A 15378-nucleotide genomic window follows, 5' to 3' on the forward strand; every position below is an offset into this window, starting at 1 on the left:
TGTATATATGAAGGTCAAACAAATTCTAAAGCATGAGATAAAATTCAATTTTTTATTAATTGTGTTAAAAGTTTGTTTATTGGCTATTCATATATTTCTGCTTTTTGATTAAGTCCGTTTTGGGCATCCATAGAGTTTACCTTGATTTAGAGTTTCTGGAAGTGTCTTGTTCTTAGTTCTGGTTGCTTTTCAAATACAGATCATTGAGAAACAACTTTTGATCAGCTTTATCTCCTTTATGTCATTTATGACATCATGACTCTCAATAACAGCTTAATAATGTTGACCAGTTAAAAAATGTGTACTGCTTTCTTATCATACATCCCACTAACTGTTTTCAGTGCATTTTTTTATTTGTTTTTGTCAAAAAAATTAAAACTACTAGATTAAACTTTATGAACCCTCTTGGAGAGCTCAAGCAAAAGAGCCAAAGAGCTTTTGCCTGGATTCATCATATTGTCTTTAAACTGCAAACAGGACACAGTCTCAGAGGAGGGTGTACTTCTAAAGTAAATTTGTCATTATTCAATTCCAAGCCAATGCAACTGGAAGCACTCTGGATATTGTATTTCTTACTGTCATACACTTACATTGACAGTAAAACCAACATTACTCAGCCAATTTAAAACAAAAAAAATGACACAATCCAAGAAGTACAAACACATTTTAAAAGTAATTTTTATTCTAGACATGTATATTTGCTAAAGACAAACACTGGGTACTTGAAACATTTTTCCTGGTCAAATGAAAATAACAGTCCCACAGACTGTCACGTGCCGAGCACATAACCTGATGCTAATCCTCAGAACGGGGTTAACCCTGATCAAACACAATATAATCTCGGATTTAGGTTCGACTGCCCAGAAAACATTTTTCCCAACTAGAAAGAAAAAAATACAAATCTGGTTTGAACAGAATGTTGGATAAAGCTTTGAATGTACAGGTTGGAGATAAAATAACACCATTCTCATCTGTTCCAGTCAGTTTTTTATTTTTTATTTTTAAGTGACTTAGCTCTGTTCTTCAGTTGTTGCTTCTGTTTTACAGCTGGAACATTAAGATTAGTTATGAGTTCAGGGCTAAGCTTTTAACTCGTGTTTTACTGCAATTAGACGATCTAATATGTGATTCTGGATGCAATCTCTGAGCAGCTTTGATGACAAAGAACCGAGCAGTGTCTCGGATCATAAAGATAAAGCTGCTGCAAGTTTCTTTAAAGTAACCGCTGCAGTTTTTAGATGTGGGCCAGCTGTTCGCTGTCTCTTGATTACTTTGCCATCTTTTATATGTCTGTGATTTAAATGCATGTCAAAATTAAATTCAAAGAAACTTACTTTCGGGTGTAAAGTCAAACCCAAGTAATCATGTGCGTACATGTGAGCAAACAAAGTTTAACTGCTTTTCATCCTGCCGGTGATGAAAGCAAATATGGCATTTTTTCGATGCAGTGAAGATAATTACTTCCTGAGATTTTGGTCTCCCCGGCATGTGTTGTGTCGACACAGTGAGTTCAGATCCTTCAGCCTTCCTCTCTGCCAAGTGTAACCTCTTGAAAGCAAAGTAGAACACATGTAAACTCTGCAGATCACACGCTCGCACTCAGACATAAAAAGCTTCTGCAGCTGCTTTTGGTGTTTTCTGGAATTTTCAGAATGGCCCCGTTGGCTGGAGATCTTACTTCCTAACTAGCTGTGCGTGTGTGTGTGTGTGAGAGAGACAGAGAGTGTGTGGGTATGTGGGAGGAGAAAAAGGGGCAGTGGGGCTTGTTTTTTGGGACTGGAGGACGGTTGCAGTGCTCTGAAGGAGTGCTCCTTCAGCGTGGGAAAGACGTTTGACTTGCCTCTGCCTCTCAGGGACTAAAGTAGGCCAAAGAAGGACTGAAAGTTTTCTTTCGGGCGAAAACTTTCTTTGCACAGACAGAGTTGTTTAACCCCTGGAAGTGGGCCGGGAGGGGGGATCGTAGGTGCGAAGCAGCCCGGCTGGTAGGAGATTTTGTGTTCCGAAAGATGAGCAGCAGCTGAGGAGATTTGTCCGTCTGGCTGAAGAGCACAGAAATGTTTTACTCTACGAGTGAGGAGTCAGATCTGGTGAGTTTGTATAAACATGTGTTAAACCTTTCTGAGCAATACTGCTCTCCTCTTTCGTCTGAACAAAGAGGAAGGGCTTCAACTGTAGGGAAGTGGGGAGCATCAATGCAGGATTTAAAGGGGCAAATCCTACAAATTCAGTTTTTTCTTTTAGTCATCTTTCTGGACAAATAGTGAGTCTTTCTCAATATACTCTTTGTCTTCAGACAAGAGATGTACAAAGAGCTCTAGTTAGGAGCTGAATTGCTTGTTACCAAACAGAAAAAGAAAACAAAGAAAAGAAAACAACAAATAATTGTTTTTCTTAATTTTTTTTATGCTCAAAAACTAGCAGAGAACACAAAGCCTGGTTCAGGTATAGTTTTGACAAAAAAGGATTTTGTCTTCTCTTTTGAATATAAATGAGTAGACGTGATGTCCACATACATTTTTAGTTCATATTTAAGCAACTTCCTGTTCTGTTTATGACAGATATTTGTCTAAATATTCCTCAGCAGTCCTTACAATACACTGTTGTTTAGCTATTAAAAGATCATTTCATAAGAGTACTTAAACATAGTCATTTAATAATGCATAAAATAATGTGTATTCTCAGTTTGTGAAAGTTTCAGCAGTTTGGATATTATCTATTTACTATCTATTTTAATTATAAAAAGTTGGAACAAGACTATACGGAATATATCTTTTATGAATTTCACAAATATTGCACTATGAGGCAAACTTTATCTGTGAGATATTTGTGTGCTGATGTGTGATGTACTTATGCATTTTTCTCTGCAGTGATGGTATGAGAAAACTACTCAATCTGTAACTGGTTGCCTTCATTGTGCTCTCAGGTGTCACATATTCAAACACCCAGAAGTTGTACTATTTAGAGTGTGTTTGTGGATTGCTTTTCAAAATGTCAGCGAGTCGTCTGCTGTGTTTGTATATCGCTGTGTCACTGACAGCTGTGGAAAGGTGAGTTAGCATAGCTGACTGTGAAGTGGTGCTGGAGAGATAACCAACTGTTCAGACATGTGATTTAAGAACAGAACAAACTACAACAACTGTCAACTTCTTGTCACTTTGATCCCCTTCTTGAATCAATTGTTTACAAGAATGTAAAGAGCAGAAAAATAAGGCATGCTTGTTAAGACAATTTGACTACGACTAGATGAAATACTTTCCAAACCATAAAAATTATCTGAAAAATAAAAACACATTGAAAACAGATCTAAATAGATAAACTTGTCAAACTGATAACTGAATGAAGAAAACGCATTATCCAGATTTACTTGGAACAGAGTAAACGTTAAAGTCTCTGTGTCCCTTGTTTATCAATGCACAAAAATAAAAAAAAGAAAAGAGGGGAAAAAATCAATGAGGCTGAAATGCTTTTATACTCAAAAGGTTTGTTTTATTCCTCTGAGGATGGTAAGAAGCTCGTTCTGCTCTCTGAGCCAATTCCCATCAATCATCTTACTGCCTGCTTCATACAGGAAACTGTCTGAATATTGATGACACAAGCACAAAATGTTGTAGCTGCAAAGAGCCGCCTCTGGTCTTTTTTTATGTATCATCTTAATCACTGCTTATCATATTATGGGGCTCTTTCTTTCCACAGAGGAACCCTTTGAGAGGAGGAAAAGTTAAACTAGATGTCACTGAAATTGGATCTTTTTTTATTAATTAGAGCAACAATGTGGCGTTTGGGGAGAAACAGGCGGTACAGCTGCACATACAGTAGCTTTTCATTTTTTACTTGTCTTATGTATTTCTATGAGGATGATCACAACGATGTACAAATGAAGGCTATTCACTATGTTGTATTCAAAAGGGCCAAACTCAATGCAACTGACTTTTTTTATTCAGATGAAAATAAAATATCTGGTACATAAAACCTATATGTAAGTATGAAAATGAGCTCAATAATTGGTAGTATGTCAAGACCCTGAATTTAGGATTAAATCTAGGCATTTTCTTTCTGGCAAAATATCACACACTTAATGAAATTAAACACAGTTTTTGTTTCAGTTGCTTTTTGTCGACAGAGTCTGATCTATCATATAATCCTTGCATTGCATCATGTTTTTATTATATTACAAACATATCAGCAATCAAGTTTTAGGTCTAGTAATCACAGTCTTTTTCTTATTTCACATCGTCATTACACAACATTCAGTTGATTTTGTATAAATTTTTTCATTGTAGTTTTGTTGTCTGACTTCTATCATACATTGTTAAGTTTCTCTATAACTATGTTTAAAGGCAGTTAGTAGTATGTTGATTGACAACCTCTAAAGGAGGTTTCTTTTATTTATTTCCTCGGTTTATTGAATGCTGAGTAAACACTCGTAAAACGCCCATAAGGAGGTTTCTCTTTTGTCAAATGGCAGAGGGATTATTATTCTTCCACCTTTAGATCCCACTTGTTTTTCTTTCACAGATGCACTGACAACCCTTTGCTTTCTTGCGGACTTGGTCGTTTATTCCTCTGTTCTTTGTTCAATTTTTAGTAACCAGTTTTTGTAGCACTCRCACATCTCTCACACTTAGTTGCTGTGTCTGCTGCCATTGTCTCCTTTTTGACAAAGGAGATGCTGTTTTTGCGATTTAATTGACTTTGTGTTCTATCAACTGAAGTGGCAGTGATGGACAGATGGCTGGAGGGGGGGGAGATCACTTTAGTTCTAGCCAGGAATGAGTCACGCCAAGTCTGAAACTGCTTGCACACTCGCTCAGCCTATTGTCAGCTTGCCGCAGTCAGCTACCATCAGCCAGAGCTGAAGATGAGCATGAAGCTTCTCAATGTCCTGATGCAGACTGAGAGGTGTATGATGGACTGTTTTTATTTTAAAATGAAAGTTCTCYTAGTTAAAGTTCTACTTCAGTAATTTCCCTCAAATGTGGGTTWATAGTTTCACGTTAATGCTTTCTGACTCATTATTGCCAGTTAGTGCTTCAAAACATAAATCTAAAAYGTTCCACCAACTGCGGGCTGCTAGATTTTCTTTTGCATCGGTGTAAAGTTTTGTATCTGTGCCTTTAAAAAGTCAGCACAAGCAGTTGGTGTTTGTCTTGTAAGCATGAACGTCAGCAGTTTGATAAATCTTGTTGCTGAAGTAAATAAAACCAAACAAGTGGCAGGACRGAGAGGATCAAGTGGGACTTGAGAAACTACGTCATTGGCTAAATGTGTAACCCTCTTCCTCAGCGTGCGCGAAACCACTGTGTCGAGAAAGCCAAAGCTACTGGGAATACTGGAAGAGGAGATGAGTGCAGGATCTGAGTGGAGGAAAGAGGATGGAAGAGACAGAAATAAAAAAATACAAAACAAAACATGAAATAAGGTTCAAACAGGGAGAGAGACACAAGTTGTATTTTCTGCATGACTGCAGTTCTTCACTTTTATAGTGGACTTGTACAGAGTTGTAGTAGCAGTAGCTAAAAAGGAAAATAGGCTTTTAGGTAGTGGACCGATTCCCTGGTGTATTACTGCTTCATCCACTATACTGTACGTGATGCTGTTAGATATGGGAAGCAACATCAACTAAAGCACCACCTTTTCTTCCACTGTGGCTTTTACCTTTTTAATTCTTATATTCTAATGTAGGGGTGACAAACTAATTTTCTCCATGGGCCACATGAGCATTATGGTGGATCTGAAAGGGCCAGTTTTAATTAACCTCATCATTTCATGTTTGACTAAACGGAAAATGTCACATTCCTCATCTCATTGCTACACATGTGCCCTGGTAACAAATAATAACTGAGCTCCTAGTGGTATTTTCTGCATAAAAACAGCAATTTACATGTCCTTTATAAAGTACTACATGTTTGACTAAATGTGAAATAAATAATACAGAAATACTATTGAAAGTGAAGGTAAGAGAGTTTTACTCACTTGTGGTGAGTCTTTAATTCTGAACTCTCCCACTTTCCGACAGGGAATTTCCATCCATAATCAACATGCATTATGGGAGATGTAGTTTATGGTCAATGCTGGCTTTAACGCAGCTTATTTTGAAAGGCGGAGTGTGGGTACTCATTGCCAGCAGCTCAGAGGCTGGACAAGTATTATCTTTAACCTTTTAAATTTATTTATTTTGTTGCATTGAATCAAACTTTTAAAGTTTACCATTGATTAAAAAAATTGTTTCATATCAAATTAAGTAAAGAAATTGGGGGTGGAGCTCTTGGTGGGCCGAACAGAAGTCACCCACAGGCCTTATTTGGCCCACAGGCCTTGAATTTGACACACGTTCTGTTGTAATGTTCCTCAGTCTTTTGGGTCGTCGTAGGACTAGCAGCGAGAACCTCTGCTTAATAAATCAATGCAGATGGTGGAGACCAAAGGACCCATTGCCCTTTCAAAACCCCCTTCATCTCTCTTCTTTTGACTGCTACATAAAGACAGCCACCTTTCACAAATATCTCTGCTTTGCTGATGAAAGGACTAAATTTGGGTCAAATCTTTCCACTTCTGTGCAACAAATAGTGTGTTTTTTATGTGGTGAAGCAGAGAGTGCTTCAASTTAACTAACAGTGCTCAGGCACAGCAGTGTGTTCAGTTAAGTGCTTGTGTTTGTACACCCACAATGGGGAAATACAAATACTAAAAAGTGCAGTTATTTTATCCAGAAGCACTAAAATTAGTGTAATGATAGTGCTAAATAAAATCACTGAAGATTACATGATATGTATCCTGGAGTTTATTCTGGCAGAGCCAGAGAAATTTCACAACGTAAATCAAAATGTTAAGTTTACAGGTTTTTGTTGTTTTGTTTAAGCTAAATTGAAGGAGTTTGGGCCAGAGCATGTCAACAGAATGTGTGTAAGTTTTCCAATAATCAAATTTGCTGGACATAGGATTCCAATTACTATAAAGAGAGTKATTGTTAGTGTGCTGATTAACATCCATTGAATGTGCACACCTTCTCCCAGATCTAATTGGCATCCTATTACTACCTGATTGTCAGTCACAGGTGTTGTGTGGGTGACAATGTGCTGTTAGTGCCAACGCAGAGTCAGGTCAAGAGGTTGGTTGTGTCAGACTGCTTCAGGCTCTTCCTGCCGTTGTGAGTTTATGTCAGTACTGTCAGCAGAGCTCAGCCTCTACAGCTCCACATTTGGACCATCTGTGCCCTGCCCTGAGACTTCTGGGGGCTACTGTCACCGTATCAGAACATATGTGACCACTGCACAGTAGCATGGATCGCTTTTGAAGCTGTGCATGTAAGGTGTAGTGATGTTAGGAAATATCATAGTAATTCTGTTTAGCTCCAGCTGGACTGTCATAAGGCTTTGTCAGTAAATAGACCATGTTTCAGTTTGTTCTTGTCTGTCATCCCCATTCTTCTTTTATCAAAACATAATTTACCTTCTGTAGCTTCCTTCCTTGTTAGGGTAATTGGCTTTAATGAGCTAAAATCACATTATTTTCCTCCTCGCCTTMTTTCATGTCGGAACATGTCTTTAAGAACATGTGTCTTGATAAGATCTTGACTGAAATAGAGCCTTGTCATTGAGAGCTCATTTTTAGAATTATTTTATACCGATTAGCAACAAGACGTTGGCAAAAAGCAAAACGTTCTAAATAATCCTGCAGCAATGTTTAGTTTTCATAGATTTTTTTTTGAAAGCTGCAATTACAAGACTAAAGATCATTTAGGAATGCTTGTACTACAAAAAAAAATTTTTTTTTTGTAGTACAAGCAAAAAAAATTTTTTTTTGTCAAAAGACTAAAAATACAGAACTGAGAAAACAGATTTATTTCAGATTTTTTTCTGTCTTGTACACACACGTCTTTTCTGTATAACATATTGTTTGCAAAACTTCCTTTTGTTTCTACGTATTTCTATAAATTGTCATATCAAATTTTTTTGAGGTGTGTAAAATCATTTTTATCACGAGATACAATAAAACTTGGTTTATTCTTGTTTTTATGCACGRATGTCAAACAATTCTGGCTTCTATCTCAAACTGATTTTATTTAGCAATTTTCTTTAGCATAAAACTATTGTTTTCATTGTGCATCTCAGGATGCATCAGTATGTAGAATTTGCATAAAAACAGTACAATATTTTATGCAATTTCCTTTGAGCTGCAGGGTTTAGCTTTTGAGCAAGATAAACTCTTTAGGAAAAGTCTTCATTTATCCAGATGTTAGAATTTGTTTGATTGCTTTAATCTTTCAAAGAATCAATAATAAAAAATAAAGTGTTTTTAATTTATAAAAAAAGGAATAGGTTTGGACCAAATATCATAGTAATAATAAATTCAGGCTACAATTTGATGTTTTAGAGGCAACAATCTGCAAACAGCTAATATCAATAGCAAGGTGAATGTTGTTTTTATCCATAGCAGGTACCGAAGGTTCTGGTGACGTATGAACACTACTCATTTAGTGCACACACTGTCTAAAAATGATCACTGCAGAGACAAAGTGAGCAGATGGACAGACAGTGAGGGGCAACTGAAGAAAAAACAACAGAGGAGTGACAGARCAGAGGGATGGAGACAGAGAAGCAGAAGTAGCACAGAGCGGCTTGTGAAAAGGAGTAAGGTAAAAAAAAAAAGATGCACTGACACGCTCAGACGAAGAGTGAAGAAAAAGCGAGCTTGCTGCAGCAGCTTAATTATCATCGGGACGAGAGTCGGTCACATGCAGCCACACCGGGACTTTCAGGGAGAAACGGCTGCACGTCGCTGTCAGAAGGAGCCACCAAGGCAGGAGGAGGACAAGAAGGCTGGAGTGGAAGCTTGATGGAGGGGATGAGCATCACGGCCACCTGACTCATTCTGAGAGTCAGTCTCAGCACCTGCAGCGGCAGACTGAGCATTCCGCCTGTCAACGAGACCGAGGCAGACGGGAGGAGAGAGCTGCTGAGATTATGCGCGGGGCAGTGAGCTCCGGTGTATTCCCCATCTTTGGCGATAGCAGCAGCAGCAGCAGCAGGGGGAGTTGGAGCTTTGGCTCTCCAGACAGCAGCCGACCCAACTGGAGCTGCAGCAAATCAAGGAGCTCTGACTCCAAAGCTTTTTATTCATCCAGAGATGAAGGTAGCATTTACAGCCACAGTGTAAGAGGAACCAGTTGTCCATGTAGCCACAGTGTTGAATGTACCTGTAGCCAAAGCAGTGACAGCTGCAGCACTGGTGCAAAGGTGACCACAGCAGTGCACTTCAGTGTAGTTGTAGTAGTAGCAGGTGGGAGCAGTGGCTCAGGACACTGAATGACCAGTGTGGCTGATGAAGGCCACCTGGATCAGCTTGCTGAAACGAGCCAGAGGAGGTCAAGTCAAGAGGTCCGATGCCTGTGTAAGGATATTTTCTGGTGTTTGTCCTGAAAGTTGCTGTATGTGCATGCACTTTTGTTGTTGTTTTATTATTATTTATTAAGTTTGTATTTCTTTGCAAATCCATCCTCAGTCCGTACTGTTAAGGGTCAGTGTGGCACAGTTGTGCATTATCCACTGATGATGAGAAGTTGTGTGTGTTGTAATCAGTTATGGCTGTCAGATTCTGGGCAGAGCTCCGTATCCCCTCCCCCTGACCCACTGGGACCACGGTCTCGATCACGACTCATGCTTTAAAGGTGACATGATGGGAAAGTCATAGCCAGCCAGGTATACTCACCTGCATTATTCAAGGTGAAATATAACTAACGGGACAGAGGCTAATATACAGTAAATAGCCACTTTATTACATTTATATCCTCTTTCGGAAGTGCTGCTTGTTAACACCTTGTAGCTTCTGAAATGTGACCAATCACTGAGACAAGTGTTGAATGGTGATCACTGATGCAAAAGCTGTTGAGAGGAATGCATTTTCTGATTGTGGTAAAAAGAAAAACAGAACCTGAGTAATTAATGAGCTCGTTTACATTTTTTTCAATTTTATCTCGTGTTCAATGTTGAGCAATGAGAGACGATCAAGCGACTGATGAGCAGCAAAGCTTTCTGTAAGATAGAGGACATAAAACAACCCAGCTTGTATTGTTTATGGTAGTGACACTTGTGTTGTCTCTTTACATAAGTCAGGTAGTGGAGAAGGAGAGGTATGATCTTCCTTTGTATGAGTGTGATGGTTTGGTAATTCTGATCAGGCACAGAGTGAGGGAGGCTATTTTTAACTCAGACAGCAGAGTGTAATGGTGCAGTGAGATGAATAAAAGACCTTGTGTTTGGAGCATAGTAGCAGGCAGGTGAGGAAGAAAAGCACGCTGACTCTGGGAGAGAAAAGTAATATAGCTTGTGTTTTCAGGCCTTGACTACTGTCTTGTGTGTGCTGAAAGGGTGTTCCTCATCAATAAATACATTTCATTACTACTTTTTGACAAAAATGTTCAAGCTTCTCTCGTTTATAACTAAATATAAATAGTTATCAATGTGAATGCTTAAATTAGACACAATTTTGCCAGCTACAATCCAACAACCATTCAATTAATTAATTAACTAAATTATAAATTCAAGGAACACTGAGTTCAAAGAACACTGAAAACTATTATATTATTTAGTTGAAAACCAAGAAGATATTTATGGCTAAGGTTGGCCCACATAATTGCATTTTCTAACTAAATTCTAGGGCTGTGTATTGGCAAGAATTTGGCGATATGATACATATCATAACAGAGGGGTCACGATACGATATATCCCGATATATTGCGATACTGTAAGCAAGGCAGTATATTGCGATATGTTGCAATTTTTTTGTCCAAAAATTCTGTTGAATAAAAACCTCTTACTGAAAAAAAGCTAATGTTTACTTACAATGCAAATGCTCTCTTACTCTCTGGCGCTCAAGAGGTAGAGGAGCCAAATGGCTGGCTCACTGCTGCCAACTGGTGGTCAGAGGCTGAACTACAACATAAAAATTAACGGTTGGCAAGAAGGTTGACATTTTAAACCTTAATTAAAAATCGATACAGGGCTTTAGAATATCGATACAGTATCGGCAAATGAAATATCGCTATATTTCAGTGCATCGATATTTTCTTACACCCCTACTAAATTCTAACAAATTCAATCATACATTGTGTCTATTTTATTATTATTATTATTATTATTATTATTATTATTATTATTATTATTATTATTATTATTAGTATAATTAGAAAAGCCAAGCTTTAAGGTTAATGATAGGGATTTGAATTTAGTGAGTGAGTAAAATTTAACTGTTTTTGTGCTGGAAAAAAAACTCTACATTTATTTATAAAATTGTGACATCTCTTTAAGCTTTGTTTATACACTTTTTTTAATCCAAAAACTGTTGAGGCATACAGCAGCACCAAAACGTTTCCACTATTCATTGCAACATAGCTACCGTATCACTGATTCTGCAGAATCAATTCAATAGACTAAACAGAATTTTGTTTGGATTAAACTGGCTTTCTACTAATGATCTGTTGGACATGATGATGGCATCGGTCCATGATTTATAGCTGCTCACATTCACTTTAATTAATGATTTGGAATAGTTTTTATTGAATTGTAAATAGAGTAAATACATTATTGTGCATTCAACGACTGAGTATCTGTTGACATGAGCACATAGATAAACATTGTTGTGGGCACATTTTGGTGTTGTTAGCCATCTGAAACATAAAACAGAGGTGATGATTTTCTCTAATCCTAATTAAGTATGTGGGAATTAGAGCAGTTGTTATCACTGTTCTCAAACTAAAGTGGTTTAAATGATCAGAAAATACAAATACGTTGATAATTTCTATGGGTTTGTGACTGAAAACTGATTTTGGATGTTCATTTTTTAATTTGTAAAAACTAAAAAATGTAGATTACATTCTGGTTTTCCTTAATGTTTGCCCAGGTGTTAGTCCCAGAGGACTCAGCCCTGAGAGAGACACAGAGACCAGGCTAAGGATAGACAAAGAGCTGCCAGTGATGTTGTTGTAAAGTGCCACTTTCTGTTCTCTGGTACCATTTCTCAAACAGAAAAAAAATGTGTTTATGAGTTTTGTTAGATTCAATCAACACTTGGGTGTTTGTACATTTATAACATGTGCAAACTCCAAATTTCAACATTTCTTTAAAGTGAAAAGGAGAATGTCTGCATGTAAACAGAGCATTGCTACAAAGGCAAAAAGACAATAGTGAATAATCTGATTTCTTAAGATTATTTTGTATCACTAGACAGAGTTGAAGAAGAGTCAGTTTATATAAAAAAAAGACCAAGGGGTTTCCTATTTTTAAAGGATGCCCCTTTGTTGTCACTTCCTGTTTGTCTTTGCCCATGCCAATTTAAAAAAAAAATCATGTGCGTTATGCAAACCTTCTTAAGGTGCGTCTTGCATTAAACCTTCCTGCATGTCACAGGCACTTTCATGTGCAACCTTCCAAATGTCGTGAGGGGACTGCTTATCATCTTACAACTGCTGCTCTTATACTGTAGACCAACACAGACTTGGACTTTTGTTTTGTCGTTGCTAACATCTTGCTGTCTGTGTCTCCACAGGGTTCGGCCGACTCTTACACCAGCCGTCCATCAGACTCCGATGTTTCCCTTGAGGAGGATAAGGAGGCAGCGCGTAGAGAGGCAGAGCGACAGGCTCAAGCACAGCTTGACAAGGCAAAGGTTTGTATTTTTAACTCAGGAACACCTTGGGCACTTTGACTTGGTCACTCAGCAACAATACATGTGCTTTAAAAAGTATCGGCCAAAACCATATTTTTGTCTTAAGGCCCTGTCACACTAGACAACTTTTGCCAACTTATGAACATTTTAAAGGTGTCTACATTAAAGATGGAATTGAAAAAACCAACAGGAAGCTTCTTTTTGGTGTGTACATAATGTAATTCTGACAAATTTATCAAATATATAATTTTTATTAGCAATTTAGACAAAAAAATGTTTCATAAATTGGCCTAAGTTGTGTAGTGTGATGGGGCCTTTAGACGTGCGTGTAGTGAGAAGTTATTTAGTTTGAAATTGATTGAAGGAAATGCATTATGCCACGAAAGCATCCTACAAGTATAGAAATATGAATGTGCATTTGTTCAGACTAAAATTAGTTTATTTTGCTTAAATAAGAGATGGCAGGCCGCATTCAAGCTGTAATATAAACTTTACACTGCTCTGTTTGTTGTTAAAAACTTAAGTCCACTTCCTTTTTGGATTTCTCCAACAGACTAATAGATTTTCCCCTTTATTTCATATCAGAGCCATTGTCAAGTCATAGACTTTTAGATGTTCTTTCATGGGTTTACAGATGTTGCTGCTAGGCTGACAACAAGAAAAACAGGGTATTGGAGTTGATTGCAGCTGGTTACATGAAGGAGGGCTTCTGATGGCTGCTGATGTTAAAGTTTAGGGGCCTCAGAGGGCTCAGCGTCACTGTTTATCAGAGCTAAGCCTGGCCTTCCTTGCTCTGCTCTTGGCCACAATTAGCTGCACATAAACAAACACACACATGACAGAACCGGCGTGCCTTTGCGCGACTGGAATTGCAATCAGAGCCCACTTCCACAGAATCACTCAAACCGCTGGCACAGTTAAGATTCACGTCTTTGATCTGTGAAATAGTTCTGAAGACATTCCGCTCTCCTCCTGCATCCCAGCTCCGTGGATAGCTTGTGGTGATGTGTTTTTCATGTTATTTCAAGGAAGTGTCTGAAAAATGGTTTTATTGTTTTTCATTGGGTGTTTAGCGTCTGTAGCATAGTTGGTTCATTAGCCTTGAGCCTTAAGCGTCACCATCCATTCACACAGACGTTTTCCTCCTGCTCCGTGTCTCAGAGTAGCTCATAGCTGGCAAAGACGTATCATTCCTGCAGATCGAAGTTGTTGTTTTCCAGACTCACCCTCTCTAGCACACTAATTAAAAAGATAAGTTGACTTTATAGATGACCTGGCATAGATCACCCCTGCTGGCATTTTAAATGACAGACGACTGGTCAAAAATAGCTTCTGGTGGTCTGGCCACCAGAAAGAGAGCAGCCTGGGGTCAGAGGAAGTGCAGACTGTGAGCCTTCATATGTAGTAAGTCACTGTCACTTCCCTTAGGACACATATATGTATGTATTCTGGGAAATGTTTGTATCTTTATATCTGTTTATCTGTACATGTACAAAACAGTTTCTCATTGCTCCTAAATGAGGACTCCGCTTATTTTACACATCAGTGAGAAACTTGAAAGTCAGCTTCACCTGGAGCTCAAAGAGCGGGGTTGTGAAAAACAAAAAAGGTTTGTAAAATACAATATTTTGCAGGACAAGACGCAAACTAAAGTGCAACACAAGTGTTTTGGAACATCTTAAAGAACAAGAAAAAAACACTTTAATGGGCACATATCATGCAAAACCTACTTTTTAACCATTAAATACATTTTGTTGTATACTTAGAGTCTCTAGGAATGCAGAAATTTTGAGTTTAGTTTTTGCCGATGATGTGTACCTTTCTATTCTCTTGGGGTCATATTTTTAACCTGTTCAGTTTTCTCTATTTTATATGATGTTTTCTGAACTATTATGTCAAAGTGTTTGTGGCAGAACTGCKAAATAAGGTCTGGACTTACCAACTACAATTTTATCGTCTTCAKTCTCCTCTAACATGTAAGGCTGGACGGACAAGTCRTCCCTTGTTGACATGTTTTAATAAAAGTGTAAATAAAAAGTTTCTGCCCAGCTATTTAGCTGTAAAGCCCTCTATCAAACTAGAATGGACCRGTCTGGAAGCTGGAGGGGGGCAGGGTGCGAAGTGCCTCATTTGAATTTAAAGAGACAGCCTCAAAACGAGTTGATCTGAGACACACCTCAGAAAAGGGGTGGAAGAGGGGCTAGTGGAGTTACAATAAGGAGGAAATCAGAGTGAGGTGTTGCAGTTCCACTTTGATATGTCTCCTTTAACTAACTCCTAACTCTTCTTTCCTTCCCTCATTCCTTGATCATGATCTGACTGATCTGAGGTTTTGTTTTGTTTGTTTTTTATTTTATTTTCTGTGCTACATGGCACAGATGGCAAGCTATTAAAAGAAATGAACAAAATCTCACACAAGACATACGAATAAAGTGAATAACTGTCAGCAGGAGAGGCAAAATCAGTATACTCAGTCAACCCTGGATAATTATAGAACAATTTTCTCCATTATAAATTAATAAAAGTTATTACGGTGCCGTATAAAAATAGATGGTGCAGGCTCTGAGTACAGCCTGAAGCTAGTTCACATGGCTGTAGCAAATTAATTTCAAATCGATCCATAACACTCAAGGTGAAACAGTGTTGGGATGTTGATTTATAGTGTGTGTGTTTGTGTGTGTGTGTGTGTGTGTGTGTGTGTGTGTGTGTGTGTGT

At 38.1% G+C, this 15378-nt stretch overlaps 1 protein-coding gene across 8 annotated transcripts in view; it reads left to right on the top strand.

Moving 5' to 3' along the window:
• Nucleotides 1-15378, top strand: part of cacnb2a (calcium channel, voltage-dependent, beta 2a) — a 55309-nt gene that overhangs the window by 21645 nt on the left and 18286 nt on the right. For 5 of the 8 annotated variants that reach the window (XM_014013306.1, XM_014013311.1, XM_014013313.1 and 2 more), the window contains one exon: nucleotides 12544-12663. In XM_014013306.1, coding sequence (XP_013868760.1) covers nucleotides 12544-12663 — 120 coding nt within the window. Of the gene's footprint in view, nucleotides 1-1757; nucleotides 2088-8525; nucleotides 9391-12543; nucleotides 12664-15378 lie in introns of those variants that run through there. The other 3 variants (XM_014013310.1, XM_014013307.1, XM_014013314.1) reach the window with 3 other exon arrangements.

The sequence above is a fragment of the Austrofundulus limnaeus genome, unplaced genomic scaffold (assembly GCF_001266775.1).
Source record: "Austrofundulus limnaeus strain Quisiro unplaced genomic scaffold, Austrofundulus_limnaeus-1.0 Scaffold100, whole genome shotgun sequence".
Classification (NCBI taxonomy): Eukaryota; Metazoa; Chordata; class Actinopteri; order Cyprinodontiformes; family Rivulidae; genus Austrofundulus; species Austrofundulus limnaeus.